Genomic DNA, 15,326 nt, shown 5'->3' with positions numbered 1-15,326 from the left:
TAGTCCGAAGGCCTCTTTAAATCTGTCGATAGAATGTCTATCTGGTGTCTTAAACGCTTACTTAACACAGTGTGAAGCGAGCTTAAAGACTATTTATTTCATGTTCAAGTGGTTTCGTATTACTCTATTTGATCTGTCGTCCTCCTCATCATAGAGATATAGGGAGGGGCTAGGCCTGACCCCTAAGCCCTTTATACAAAACTAGAAGTAACCCACCCAAATCGATTATACAAGCTACAGATTTTAGTTCCCCCACGTACCTACTATTAGCTTTAATGCAATTTTTTTTTTTTTTGGGGAGTGGGGGTGGGGGTAGAGTGATTATCCATCTCTAAATATAATAATATTAGAGTCATTAGCCGTACGGTTAACAACTTGTCATATTCCTTATCAAAGAACTTCCTAAATTCTTCCGTGTCGCTCCATACAACGTCCACATTCCACTTCATGGTCCTTGCCTTTGTCGTCCCTTTCAGCAAGCCTAGAGCCACTACCTCACCACTTTTTCTTGTCAAGACATAGTTCGTCTCACATTAGATGCAATGTCCTTGGAAAACAAAAGAGATCGCCCATGTAGATGCATTTTTTATGTTATCACGTGACACTTGTGATAATAAGAGTGATTGTGTTGTGTGGCATTGGTGTTAGAGTGTAATATTGGGCTGAGTTGGATATACCTGGGCTTCAGTGTTTTTGTGGGAAATTCCATTTGCAGTCCAAAACTCAACTTGTTTGAGAATGGTTAGAGGATCTAATGTTTGTGCACAGAAAAGATTCTTATTTCTATATTTCCAGAGGAAATAACATATGAACATAACTATAGAAAAGAACCATGTCAAATCTTGCTTAGGAATAGTCCCAGAGTTAAACATAACTAATTTATTGATAGAAGCAACTGGGAGACGATTAGGTTTAAATCACAAAGGGCAAGATGCCCACACTCTTCTTGAAAATTCACATTTGAACAATAAATTGTACAAGGATTCCTACTGGGTGTGGCAAAAACAACATGAGGGGTCGATTTCCACCCATTTTAAAAACACTTCTTTTGTTGGTAATCCAACATTGACCATTCTCCAAAAGAAAAGCTTAAACTTGGGGTGGATATTGATTTTCCAAAAAATTCGCTGCCATTGTGAGCATATAAATGAGTAATAATACCCATTTGAGCGTTCATTGAAGCTTGTTAGTGAATTGGTCTTGAGAAACTTAGCTGCTAGTCTAGTTTTGAAAGATCCCTCCTTAGAAATGATACACCGTATACCACCGTCAGAATGATGGGAAATAGGAATTTGAGTAATAGAATCAATAAAATGAACAGGAACAACAGAGTTTAACAATTCTACGTTCCATTAGTTATTAACAGTGAAATTATTAACTGATTCTACCGAACAATGGTGTAAATCATGGTTATTTATAAAGCTATGTAACTCAAGGGTGAGATTTGATAAGTGGATCCAAGGGTCATACCAAAAGAAAGTGTTGGAGCCATTACCTTTTTTTCCGGAAGAAAATATTTCTCAATAATGGAAGAAGAGTTTTAGTAATACTATTCCAGCAAGGAGAACCTCTGAATTTTAGAGTTTTTGAATCAAAAACAGACCTGTTGCAAAAGTATTTTGATTTAAGAGTTTGACGGTTAGCAGAGTCACTCCAAATTTCCCCATCCAAGGGTGTAGTGGAGTTGGCAAGGGACCTTCGCCTCAAGAAGCATGTGATTCTGAGTTCAACTTCTCTTACGTCCTTGGGCCACTTACATGGGAGTGTTTAGTGCTCTTCACTGCTTTCAATGAACATTGGCCCTCGCATTAGCGCAGGGGCCACAATGCCTTTCAGGAAACCCTCTATCATATTGGGAAGAAAGAACCCTACCATTCTGGTGTAAGCAACACCAACTTACAGGGCCAATGGGAGGCACACAGGAGTATCTTCAACAGATGGGGCTGGCGGGTAGCATGGTCTTTTCTCGCCCGCATGTATTTGGATGTAGGCAACAATACCGCAACACCAAACTAGCAAGGATCTTTTTCCCATAATACTATTATTACAATTATTACGCAGGGAGGCACTAGCGTACACTACGCAACCAGGCATGAATCTCTTGCTCTTATTATTGTTAAGGGAATTGAACCCTCCCGGGTCCATGGCGTTAGGGCCAATGAGGTGCTCACATGGGCATCAACAAGGGGTGGGATTTTTTTTATTTCACAGGGATGGGGTGTCATTTTCCTGGACTCTATGTTTGCTTTTGTGTGTCGTGCTCAAGCGCTCTCGGGATGGAGCGCGTTATCACACCCTCCATATTCTCGCGATTTGACTAAGCCCCACTTGTTTCTGGAAAACGTAATAGGCTAGAGCGAGTGGCTACGCACAAGGGCCGGTTGACCTGGGAACGTTCATTTCCCATAAAAAATTATATATCCTTCCCCATTTATTCTATCCTGGTTCAATTCCCTGTCAAGAGTAATAAAAAATAGAAAAAATAAAGACGCAAGCGACAAAATATACACCCATACACACATAATTTTTCTTGTCAACCTATATTTATTAATACATACAACACAACAATAACCAACTCAGACTTATTCCAACTTCATGAGTCGGCTACATTCATACAAAACATAATAGGAAGTGGGAGATGAGAGATGAGAAAGAAAGCCATATTTATTAACACATGGCCGGCCCTATTGTTTTATTAATAACTTTTTTTTTTTTGGTAAGCTTGTTTTATTAATAACATGACCCCCTTATTGTGCTAGACATTTCACACTTGGTACATGATGTCAATATATAGAAGTTAGCGTATAAATCTATCTTCATAACCGATCTATCTTTACAAACATATTGATTCATTAACTTGTTGAAATCCAAGATTGAAGCCCCTACTCCATTAGGAAAGTTTCAATGGAAACAGCCCACATAGCCATTCTACCTTCCCTAGGGATAGGTCACCTCATCCCACTAGCAGAGCTTGCCAAGCGACTCATCCAATACCACCATCTCTCTATTACATTCATCATGCCAACAACAAATCCTACTCTTTCTAAATCCGCACAAGAAACCCTAGATAACCTCCCCAAAAGCATCAATTTAGTTCTTCTCCCTCCGGTGAATCTCGATGATCTATACGACGTGAGGCCCTTGACACACATCTCTCACACAATTACCCGGTCCCTCCCTTCTCTCTGCGAGGTGCTCAAGGTTTTAAGCACCACCACTCATCTTACTGCCTTGATTGTTGATCAATTCGGTACCGATGCATTTGAAGTCGCCAAAGAATTCAAGGTTTCACCTTACATCTTTGATCCAAGTGCGGCGCTGGTGTTGTCATGGAGGTTTCATTTGCCCAAGCTTGATGAGATGTACTCTTGTGAGTATAGAGACCTGCAACAACCAGTGAAATTGCCTGGTTGCATGGCACTTCATGGGAGAGATTTATTCCATCCAATTCAAGATAGGAAGAACGAGGACTACACATGGTTTCTATATCATTGCAAACGTTTTGGATTAGCTGAAGGGATCATGTTAAATAGCTTTATGGAATTGGAACTAACTGCCATAAATGCATTCAAGGATGGTAAAGATCTCAAAAACGAGCCGCCGCCGCCGGTCTACCCGGTTGGACCACTAGTGCAAAGTGGTTCAAGAGATGGGGTTGATGTACCTGATTGTTTGAAGTGGTTGGATGATCAACCAAATGAGTCTGTTTTGTTTGTATCATTTGGAAGTGCCGGGGCCCTTTCTCCAGAGCAATTTACTGAATTGGCTTTTGGATTGGCGTTAAGTGAACAAAGATTTTTGTGGGTTGTTAGAAGCCCAACTCGGAAGGCAGCATATGCCAACTTCTTTGATGCTGAAAGCATTGAGGACCCTTTTGCCTTTTTGCCTGAGGGGTTCTTGGAAGGAACAAAAGGGATAGGCCATGTATTGCCTTCATGGGCCCCTCAAACTCAAGTGCTAAGCCACGCCTCAACAGGTGGGTTCTTGACCCATTGTGGATGGAACTCAACCTTGGAGAGCATTGTCAATGGTGTACCCTTGATTGCTTGGCCTCTCTATGCAGAGCAAAGGATGAATGCAGTGATCCTAGTGGAGGACATGAAGGTGGCTTTGTTGCCTAAAGAAGGGGAAGATGGAATAGTGGGACGAGAGGAGATTGCAGGAGTGGTGAAGTGTCTAATGGAAGGAGAAGAAGGGAAGAGAAAGAGGAACAGGATGAGGGAACTCAAGGATGCTGCAGCCAAGGCATTGGGTGAAGATGGTTCTTCAACACAGTCACTCTTGGAGGTGACACATAAATGGAAGACTCAAGCAGCCGTATAAAAAAGGTTGTATTTACTTGGTTTGGGAAGGGAGTGGATCAGGTTCACGTACGAGAATGTACGAGAACGTCTCTGATCTGTGAATTTAGAATCAATTTTCTCTCTCTTCATTTAATAGATTCCAAATCTACAAACCAGGGATGTACGAGAACGTGAACCTGATCCATTCACTTTGGGGAACCCATGCATGAATGTGTCAATACAACTTGGCATTAGAAGATGCTTGGTGATATGGAATCCCTCAGATGTATAAATCTTTTCTTTTCCTCTTGTTTGATGGATTAAATTATTTATCTTCTGATAAGGAAAAAACAATAAAATCAGTCAAGCTGCTAGTTCTCAAATTTCACCTCGTGCGATCCGTTCCATTTCAGCTTCCTCTCCAAGAGAATATGGGCTGCAGGGAATTTCAAGAATTTTTTTTTTCCTTAATAAAAATGGAAAACGTGTGATAGGTATCCCTTATCTTAATTTGAAATTAAGATTAAGTTAATGTTGGCATCATTTAGTAGAAATTAAATTGAAATTGGGGAAAAAGCCTGGAAGGCAGTGGCCCTCAACACCTAGAATTAAGGGGGGGTAAAATGACCACTCAAACCCTTATGAAAGGTAGAAATTTCACCACTATTAATGCTTCCGCATTCGATTTCATTGACCCCTGTGCTATCTTTTAAAAAACCTCTCCCTTTAAAATTTTAGGAGAGAAAACCCATCAGCAACACAGATATATCCATCCCCAGTTAGTCCATCCTAATTCCCCCTCAAAGAGTAATAAACAATGGGGAAAACAAAGACAAGTCCATAAAATATACATTATCTTACATAATTTCTTACCAAGACCCTCTCATTTTATTAACACGTTTTTTTAATAAACTTTTATTTTATTGATACCATGACCCATTGACCCCCTTATTGTGCTAGACATTTCAATAGATGATGGTAGGTATATCAGAGTAGCATATAGATCCCTCTCCAGAACAGATCTATCTTTCCAAACATATTGATTCATTAACTTGTTGAAATCCAAGATTGAAGCCTCCATTCGATTAAGAAATTTTCAATGGAAACGGCCCACATCGCCATTCTACCTTCCCCAGGAATGGGTCACCTCATCCCACTAGCAGAGCTTGCCAAGCGACTCATCCACCAACACAACCTGTCTATCACACTCATCATCCCAACAAATGGTGCCCTTTCAAAATTCGCACAAGAAATCCTAGATAACCTTCCCAAAAACATCAGTTCAGTGCTTCTCCCTCCGGCAAATCTCGATGACCTCTACGACTTAAGGCCTGTGACGCGCATCTCTCAAACGATTGCCCGGTCCCTCCTTTCTCTCCGTGAGGTGCTCATAAAGGTCTTAAGCACCACAACTCGTCTTACTGCCTTGGTTGTTGATCAGTTTGGCACAGATGCATTTGAGGTTGCCAAGGAATTTAAGGTCTCTCCTTGCATCTTCAACCCGGCGGGGGCAATGGTATTGTCATGGAGGTTTCATTTGCCCAAGCTTGATAAGATGTACTCTTGTGAGTATAGAGACCTGGAAAAGCCAGTAAAATTGCCTGGTTGCGTTGCACTTCATGGGAGAGATTTATTTCAGCCAATTCAAGATAGGAAGAACGAGGACTACACATGGTTTCTACACCATTGCAAACGCTTTGGATTGGCTGAAGGTATCATGTTAAATAGCTTCATGGACTTGGAACCAAATGCTCTAAATGCAATCAAGGAAGGTAAAGATCATAGCATGCCACCGGTCTACCCGGTTGGACCACTGGTGCAAAGTGGTTCAAGGGATGGGGTTGATGTGCCTGATTGCTTGAAGTGGTTGGATGATCAACCACACGAGTCTGTTCTGTTTGTGTCATTTGGAAGTGCTGGTGTCCTTTCACCAGAGCAACTTACCGAATTGGCTTTTGGATTGGAGCTAAGCAAGCAAAGATTTTTGTGGGTTGTTAAAAGCCCAACTGGGAAGGCAGCAAATGCCTTTTTTAAGGCTCAAACCATTGAGAACACATTTGCCTTTCTGCCTGCAGGGGTTCTTGGAAAGAACAAAAGGGATGTGCCTTGTCTTACCATCATGGGCTCCTCAGATCCAAGTGCTAAGCCATGCCTCAACAGGAGGGGTCTTGACCCACTGTGGATGGAACTCAACCTTGGAGAGCATTGTACATGGTGTGCCCTTGATTGCTTGGCCTCTCTATGCAGAACAAAGGATGAATGCAGTGATGCTAGTGGAGGACATGAAGGTGGCCTTGTTGCCTAAAGAAGGGGAAGATGGAATGGTTGGGCGAGAGGAGATTGCTGCAGTGGTGAAGTGTCTAATTGAAGGAGAAGAAGGGAAGAGAAAGAGGAACAGGATGAGGGAACTCAAGGATGCTGCAGCCAAGGCTTGGAGTGAAGATGGTTCTTCAACTCACTCTTGGAGGTGACACACAGATGGAAGACTCAAGCAGCCATATAAAAATGGTTGTATTTACCTAGTTTAGAGATTTCTTGATTTTTCCACTACAACTTAGCATTAGAAGATGCTTGGGGATATGGAGTAACATTAGAATGAGTCTAGGTAGTTCTCAAGTTTCACCTGGTGCATGACTTGGATACGTTTGTCTTGATGGATTGTGAAGGAAATTCAAGCCTTAATGGTCCTTAAATTCATCCATACTTCAGATTAGGGACAAATCCTAGGGGTTTGTGGCAATGTTTTAAAACCTCATTCAAAGGACTAGAAACAAAGCCTACACTGGAATTTTTTTGGCCTAATAAATGAAGAAATCTGAAGCAGATTGAGAAATAATGGATTTATTTCACTGGTTCTGCAAAGCTTCTGTTTTATCCTAAGAAGTGGACCTATCCTTAGACAGGTTTGATCTAAGGGATTAACTAGTTCAGATAAATAAAACAACCTGCAAATAGATGGGACAGATGGCTTTGATCATGACCTAGGGAATGCCCTCAATAGGTTCACAATCCCATGCATTCACAGGTTGTCTGAACAGGAACACACAAGGGCTATTTCCCACCCCCCCCCCCCCCCCCCGCATAGGAATTCTAAGTTGGAGCCTATAAGGGCACAAACAATCTTTTTTGGGAGTAGGGGGAGTAAAAACAGATGGATTAAGTTGCAAACAGGGAACAAAGATATACCAGAATGCTACCAACTTCCAACACAAGAAACAACTATAACTATGTGAATTTAAGTGCATATCAAAAGGTATAAATGAGTCTAAAGCACCAAATGTAATAATTTCACTGAGGAGACTCCAATTATTTGAACAGGCATGCATCAGCAGTTTCACCTCACCATTGAAAATAATAATGATGATGATGAAAAGCCACATATAATGATTCTAATCATATAGTGTGCCCATCACGTGTCTAACGAAATGCCCATGACATAAACAGTCACACAGAACTATAAAGCAAAGCATAAGAGATAAGGTACATTACATAGCATATAAATTACCTTGGTATCAGGGGCCCGTTGATGGAGCTCCTCTTCAGAGATAAGGGCAGGCCATGGTTCACCGGGCATCGCGAAACCTTTGCTCAGTCTCAAGGCGCTGACCCTTCTCCAGAATCATAGTCCTGATGCATGTTCACCTTCGATAGAAAATTCAGCATCTCTCTATCTTTTGTACTCTTGTTCTCTCAACAGGAAAAAAAAAAAAAAAAAAAAACTCTCTCCCCTCCACCCATAGTTAAAAACAGGAATGGCAGAAAGTAGATAGTATCTATAAATCATTCCAAATTCACAACCTATTATATCATCACCATCAAATATCAACCAAAATATATCCGCCAAAGATTAATAAAATATCCAAAATCATCCAAAATGCATCCACATGTGACTTGCCCATGGACCTGATATTGTCAATCAAAACTACAGTATAGAATCCCTACAAATGGCACCAATTTCATTACTTAAATCTATCACTCGTTCACAAAAGAAATTGACAGATTGATTCCAGAAACTATTACTTAGTTTAATCTCTCTTGGATGTCATATGCATCTATCTCTTTGTATTATCCATCGTTGTCTACAAAGTATAAAAACCACAGGTTGCAATGGTTGAGGGAATTCATAAATTAAAGTTTACCAAAAACTTGAAAGAACTTTTTCGACTGCCAGAGACCCTTGATAAATTGAAGTTGACCAAAATACCAGAGGAATTCATCAAGAAGTGTTAGATCAAACACCAAGAAACACGAATATTAAAGAGACAATAGATCCGTATGACACAGAGATTTAACGAGGTTCACACACCAGGGTGGTGTGCTACGTCCTTGGGCGAAGAAGAAGATGATTCACTATGCAGAAGAGAGATTACACCCTAGCAGCGGTGAGGAAAAACTCGCCCTGAAACCCTAGCTGCATGAAAACCCTAGAATATAATGACTTTCTCAACAAGCAACAGTACATTATATATACTCCAAAATCGTGGGTCGATCCATCGGGTCGCGGTCGATCCGGTCGAACCATAACGCGGGGGCATAGCCCCCACACCCCCATATGAGATTAGTGATGGGCTCCGGGCTTGGGCCTATCGGCCCAACCCCTCTGCTTCCATCACAGATTTCAGAAAAATTCTCATTCGGGTCACCACCAAAATATGTCGGATCGGATCAATCTTCAAAACGGGTCAAGAATTCGAGACAAACTTAATAAGAAGCAACTCAGAAAAATAAATATCTGAGTTGCTAAAGATATGGCCACAACTCAATCTTTCTGTAGGCTCATGCAGTCCTGGAACTATTGACATTAAAGAGGCTATTACCATAGCTCCATCCATCAGATTCATCTACTTAAACTTGGACTTATCTACCTAAACTTTAAAAAGGAAAAAGAGAGCTATCTGCCTGTGTGTGTTTACGCCTAGACACAAGCGAATGCAAAGAGACTGCACAGCCCATGTGCTGCCCATGCCTCCATGCATCCTTCCTTTGATTTGTTGACGTGGCCACAAAAGTGAGTAGCATTATCTTGCTCATTTTAAAATTAATACTAAACACTCGATCAGATTCTCTTACAACCAATAAAAGGTGGCCTAACATGTAATATTTTTTTTTTTTCCTTTGAGGATATGAGAAATATCTCCACAAACATTTGAAAGATATATATGAACAAAAAGTTTTTAATTGTCTAATGGAACATGAAAAGTTCATCTGCAAACCCCTTTTTGTCTTTTTAGTAAACATAATTCCATTCAATAAATCAAGCAGGGTTCATAAAAGATAGAGCCTTCCTAGAACAAAGCAAAAAATACAATCTACAAATAAAAAGAATTATAAGAAATATCCTCAATCACATCCTAAACGAGTCGGGAATGATGACATGTCTTTTGTCGCCTTAGAACTTATTCAGAAGAGCGTGATGAGTCCTTCACTACCTGAGGCTGATCACTGGTACTGCTATGTTCCTTCTGAACCGAAGGTTGTTGATTGATTGGCGGTGGCATTGGCAACATTGGCTGATCTAGTGATATACCATGTTGGATTGGGTTCCTCCCCAATGGCCACTCAAGAGTTACGGGGGTTTGGTCACACATCTCAATACCTGTCAACACCTGGGGATGTGTGTCCAAGCCTTCCCTACCTTTGGATAGATCGTTGGAGGGTCGTTGGTGTTGGAGAGGATCCCAATCCATACTAAGCTGATCATTAGTATTGACTGATGTGTACATAGGTTCATATCCATTTTGGTTAACATTGCTGCTAGTTGAACATTCCCCAACTTCTGTGATTGAACCACTGATATCAAAGGGGCTACCATTGTCCCACCCAACAGGATCACATATGTTGTTGAAGCTACAGATCATATCAGAAGGATTGGAAAGGAGATCATCCAAAGGAAGAAATTGCTCGATATTGGAAAAGTATTGGTCTAAAGAATTATCTTGGCCACCCTCCATGGATTCGATTATATCTTCTTCTATGCCTATGTCCTCTTCTCCTTGTCCCTCCATCACTTCTTCCTCTTCTTCCCCTTCTTCTTCTTCTTCTTCTTCTTCTTCTTCTTCTTCTTCTGCTTCTTTTTCTTTTTCTTTTCTTTTGGAGTCTTTACGTTTTCCCTTGTATATTTTACAAATTACCCAATCATCCAACTGTAACAAAAGTAAAAGAGAAACAAAGAAGGATCGTAAGAAGGTTAGTTAGTAAATATTGAAATAAAAATAATATAATATGCATGAAACATGTAACCTGTAAATTTACATACCTGCATTGGAAGATATTTATTATTTTTAAGCTTTCGGTCTTCTTTGGTTCGAAATTCCTGCATTAACCAATCGGTTTTAACCGATTTTTTCTTTTTGGGTAAATTGGGGGTCTTATTTTTTAATTTTTTTGGTAAATTTGGGGTCTTCTTATCAATGTAGAAGACGAGAGGTTTCCTGTAGCCGATAAGGTTGGATTCATGGTCTTTGATTTGTATATCAGCAGAACTGGCCTTCCAGTGTCCTTTTGATGTACAACGATTAGGTCTAGAGCCTTTCCGATATTTCCGAGTTGTTGCGGTGAAAAAGTAATGGAAATAATCATTTTTATTCCCGTACTTTTCTGCACAAACAGAATAATATATAGAACATTAATGTTGTTAGAATCTAAATAAGCTAATATAATGAAACACAGAAAGAAAGCAGAAAGGAACAATATGGTTTGCTAATAACTCACCGATGAGTTCTTCCGGATTAAAAGCATAAATATTGACTTCTCTAAAGGGGTAGAAGGAGAAAGAAGGGTCAACGATTTTCCTCCGAAGGTAGTGTATAATGAGTTCTTCATCACTGGGACGGAATCTGAAACCAGGAGGTAACATAATGTCTTCCATGGCACGATAAGAACGAGAGAGAAAGTGTTTGGAGTGAATAAGACAGAGAAGAGAAAGCGAGAGAGAGAGAGAGAGTTTGGAGTGAATAAGATAGGAGTGGACGCTGGACAGTGTCCTTTTATAATTAGCATTCCTGGTTCGACTTTGACAGTTAGACATGAGAGAGAATCAAAGCAGAGCTCAAGTCAAAGTAGAAATATGAGTCACCACGCAGCGCATGGCACCTGCGCTCAGACTGATAGGCTCAAAATTACAGTTCGGCCCTCATCGTAGACTGAAATTCTACCCTTTGATGCTCTTATACACACCCTCATTAGCTATTGATAATTTGACATGAAAATAACCATTTTCTTCCACGTTATTTGGTCGACCCAAAATTGAGATATACACCCTTTACGTCAAACATGAACGTGACCTATTTATTGTCATTTAAAAAGTGAAGAAGGGCATTTTTGAAAATAAAAAGAGAAGTACGTACAGGCAGGGATCCGATCTGAACTGGCTGTGCTAGGTTGGTCCGATGTGTCAGGTATTGGTATATATAGCTGTCCCTCAATTTGTCCTCGCTAAAATGGGGTCCAATCCAATTTGATTGAAAAAATTAAAATGAGTATTTATATTTTGGACCGAGTTTCTCTTGACTATCGATAAAAAGGAATGTCCTACTCTCTCATATCAAAAGAATTTTCTACATTTAGTCCACATATATCTACAACTAAATTCCCCACACTCTTTATAGCCTCCACTCTCAACTTCCAATATCATCCATAGAAGCTTAGAAGATCACTTCGTTATTGACCTTCCTATATCCTTCACACTCATGCCAACTTCTCTTCTTACGAGTGGAACTGATCTAGAGTGTGTAATTCAAGGTTGGCAATAGGATATCGAGGCTTCATGACTTGCAAACAAAATTTAGGTGTTGTTGGGCTGCAACCCTTGCTGGTAGCCAAATAAATAGAATTTTGAAGGGTATTATAGAAAATACAAAAACATTAGAGGTTATTAGTGAACCCAACTGGAAAGTAAATTATTTCATAGGATAATTACAATGGCTTTCCCTGCAATTTACCCTGATGTTATAATCATCCCCTGTAGAACTGACAATTACACTATACCTCCTACGTTGACGGCTTTAAATATAAGAAGGAAAATGCAATTTTACCCTTCACACTAAAACACTCTAATAACCCACTTTCAATGTCTTCTTCACTCTTTATCACTTTCCTATTGCAATTTTTACTATGTTCAGACTTTCACCAACATTAGGAAGCTACCAAAGCAAAACTCTCACTCGATGGCTGCCATCTTCAACTATAAATACCCAGGTAAACCTCTTTTCAGATGATCGAAACTTTTTTCATTCTTACTGGAATTATTTGCTTGTAAAGAGATCTAACTTAGGCATTAGAGAATTCCTGCCGAATCAGCCTAATGCTCACTCTCTTGTGTTTTACTCTCTGTGTAAGTTTCACAACAACCTTGGATGATTTTTCACCGCAACAATATGTACTAATAATATATTATAAAAGCAAAGAAAATGTCACTATTGCGTTTGTACTATGTCCTCTATGTCAATGTCATAACTAGCTGCACACTAGCGCATTGGCCACACAACCGGGTAGGCATCCCTCTCAAATAATTGAAATAACACTTAAAATCATTTTTTATGTACGAAAAATGCATAAAACATCAAAATAAACTCAAACAAAAAGAGAAATGCTAGAATAAAGCAAGAAATCATATTCATCATGTTTATCAACATCAAAGACATCATAAAAATAAGTCGCAAGTTCTAGGCTTGTTGAGACACAGCTGTAGCACATAGTGGCTCAAAGTCAACACTACCCAAATTAATGGAAGGTCATCTTTAATCGAATCCGAAATTAATGACTCAAACAACATGGAATGATCCAGAATTATATAAAAGTGACAAGAAGAAAATATTTAAATAGGTTTTTTGGGGTTGATCGGCTTAAGTCGCTTACGAAATTAACTTTTTCCTTCCACGTTATTTGTTCGACACAAAGAAAAGGTTAGACCTCCTGATACAGAGAGTGAGGGCCAAGGAAGCCAGGAAGGATTAGATCCCCCGATCCGGTTGGGTATAATGAGGAGAAAGAATTCGCTACTCTCGTACGATCATCTGGTCGTATGAGTCAGTGACCAACATCTGTCCTTTTTGTTCTTAGATTTATCTTTCTTTATCCTTATAATGGTAGAAAGTAGGACAAGTGTTGGTTGCTAACTCGTACGACCAGGTGATCGTACGAGCGACAAATCAGTTCTCTATAATGAGGATCAGTTCAAAAAGCAAATCCGATGAGATGCTGGCTAGGTCGTCAATCGTGATCGTCTAGGTCACCTGGGACGCATGTCGCGTTCGAGGGTTCACTGCACTCGTTGGCTCAACTGTAAACTCAAACATAAAACCCTAAAAACCCAAAAATGCCACCATATATATATATATATGTAGTGCATATCCAACCTAGCAAGGTGGAGTATAATTACATTTTCTTGAGGTCTTTCAACCTAATCAGAATAGCATGATGAGTCCTTCACTATGCCTTAGGTTCTCTTCGGTTTGATTTCTATTTGTATTTATTTGACTTATTTCTATTTTTATAAGTGTTTGGTATAATTTCTAGCACTTATTTCTATTAATAATAAATTATAATAAATCACAAACCTCAAATTACTCTCAAGTTATTTGTGATTTGTGGCAACAAATCATTTATGTTGATTTTTGCTCCTTTAAATGAGCACTTGTGCTGAACTACTCACAATTAATGGTAAATAGATAACTTCAATTTGTTTTATGTTTTTTTTAAAAAATAAAAAATCACAAATCCTATCATCTCTCTCGCTCGAAGCTCAAAGCTGAAGGCGAAAACTGAAACATATTTTCTCATTATATAATCTATTTTATAAATAGTAACCAAATGAATACTATTTGTGGTCCATAATTTATTATCATGAATAATTTCTAAAAATAATTAATAAATACAAATGAAATCAAACCACAGAGAGCCTTATTTACTATTAGTTGAACATTCACCACTTGCAATCCTGGAACTATTGAGATCAAAGAGGCTACTACCTTAGCTTTTCTACCCATCAGAGTCATCATTCATCTACCTAAACTTAAAAGGAAAAAAGAAAGATATCCGTTTGTGTGTGTCTATGCCTTGATGCAAGTGGATGCGAAGAGAACTGCACAACCCCTTGACCCATGCATTGAAAATACTTTCAGGCAGCCTTCCATTGGTATGCATGTTGGTGCAATGTCCACGTAAGTGAGTAGCATTCTCTCAGGATCAAAATCCTCTACGATGTCATTTTTTGGCTGAAGCTGGCTATGATGTCGACACATGGCCGATGCTACGTGTATGGTGGATAGTCACCTGTGCCGGTCTAAAAGTTTGGTTTTAAAAATGAACCGGGTTGACCAAAACCTCAAAACATAGAGGTTTTCGATCCTTGTTAGAGTTTCACATCTTCTTCTTATTCTCCCTCCTTTCTCTCTTCTGTTCGGATGAAGCAAACCCTCACATCTGATTACATGTAGTACTCGTGGATGGGTATTAGAATCTAAATAATCATATCGAAACTAACAACAAAAAAGAAGATGAAAATGGTTACTTCATCAATGCGGCGAAATCATAAATATTTCCTTCTTTAACGGTGTAGAAGGAGAAAGCAGGGTCAACGATTTTCCTCCAGAGTAGTGTCTAATGAGTTCTTCATTAGTGCGACGAAATCTGAAACCACAAAAGTACTTCATTATTCTCTCCATTGGTATTGCCTTCCATCGCTAGTATCCTAAACTTGAGAAAATAGGGAGTAGCGGTTTGGAGTGAACAAGATAGTAGCGTTCGACTTTGGCAGTTTGACTTGAGCTAGATTGAAAGTAGAGCTCAAGTAATACTGTAACGTCCTTTAGGTTTTCTAAATCACACCGCAGCGTACATAGGGCCCACCATGCAGCGTGCATGGCCCCAGTGGCACAAAATTACAATTTTTCCATGATGAAAGACTCAGGCACCGTTTGATAATGTTTCGTTTCTGCTGTTTCTACGTTTTCTTGTTCCCAGAAATGGAGAAACAGTCTGAAAAACATTTGATAAAGTTGTTCCGTTTCACCCGTTTCTAAAAACATAAATCAAAATTTATGT

At 39.5% G+C, this 15,326-nt stretch overlaps 1 protein-coding gene and 1 pseudogene across 1 annotated transcript; both read left to right on the top strand.

Annotated features, from left to right (window-relative positions):
• The first annotated feature begins 2,904 nt into the window (after positions 1 to 2,904).
• Positions 2,905 to 4,323, top strand: LOC122088258 (hydroquinone glucosyltransferase-like). The gene has a single exon (XM_042657456.1). It carries the CDS (start codon positions 2,905 to 2,907, stop codon positions 4,321 to 4,323), a length of 1,419 nt encoding a protein of 472 aa, XP_042513390.1.
• Positions 4,324 to 5,382: 1,059 nt separating this feature from the next.
• LOC122088318 lies at positions 5,383 to 6,786 on the top strand (annotated as a pseudogene).
• Positions 6,787 to 15,326: the final 8,540 nt, after the last annotated feature.

Source organism: Macadamia integrifolia, chromosome 9 (genome assembly GCF_013358625.1).
Source record: "Macadamia integrifolia cultivar HAES 741 chromosome 9, SCU_Mint_v3, whole genome shotgun sequence".
Lineage (NCBI taxonomy): Eukaryota > Viridiplantae > Streptophyta > Magnoliopsida > Proteales > Proteaceae > Macadamia > Macadamia integrifolia.
Note: the sequence above shows the minus strand (reverse complement) of the source record. Positions and strands in the feature narration are given on the sequence as shown.

Bases quoted from the DNA above. Each gene is read 5' to 3' on its own strand.
- LOC122088258 (XM_042657456.1), top strand. From the start codon at position 2,905: ATGGAAACAGCCCACATAGCCATTCTACCTTCCCTAGGGATAGGTCAC.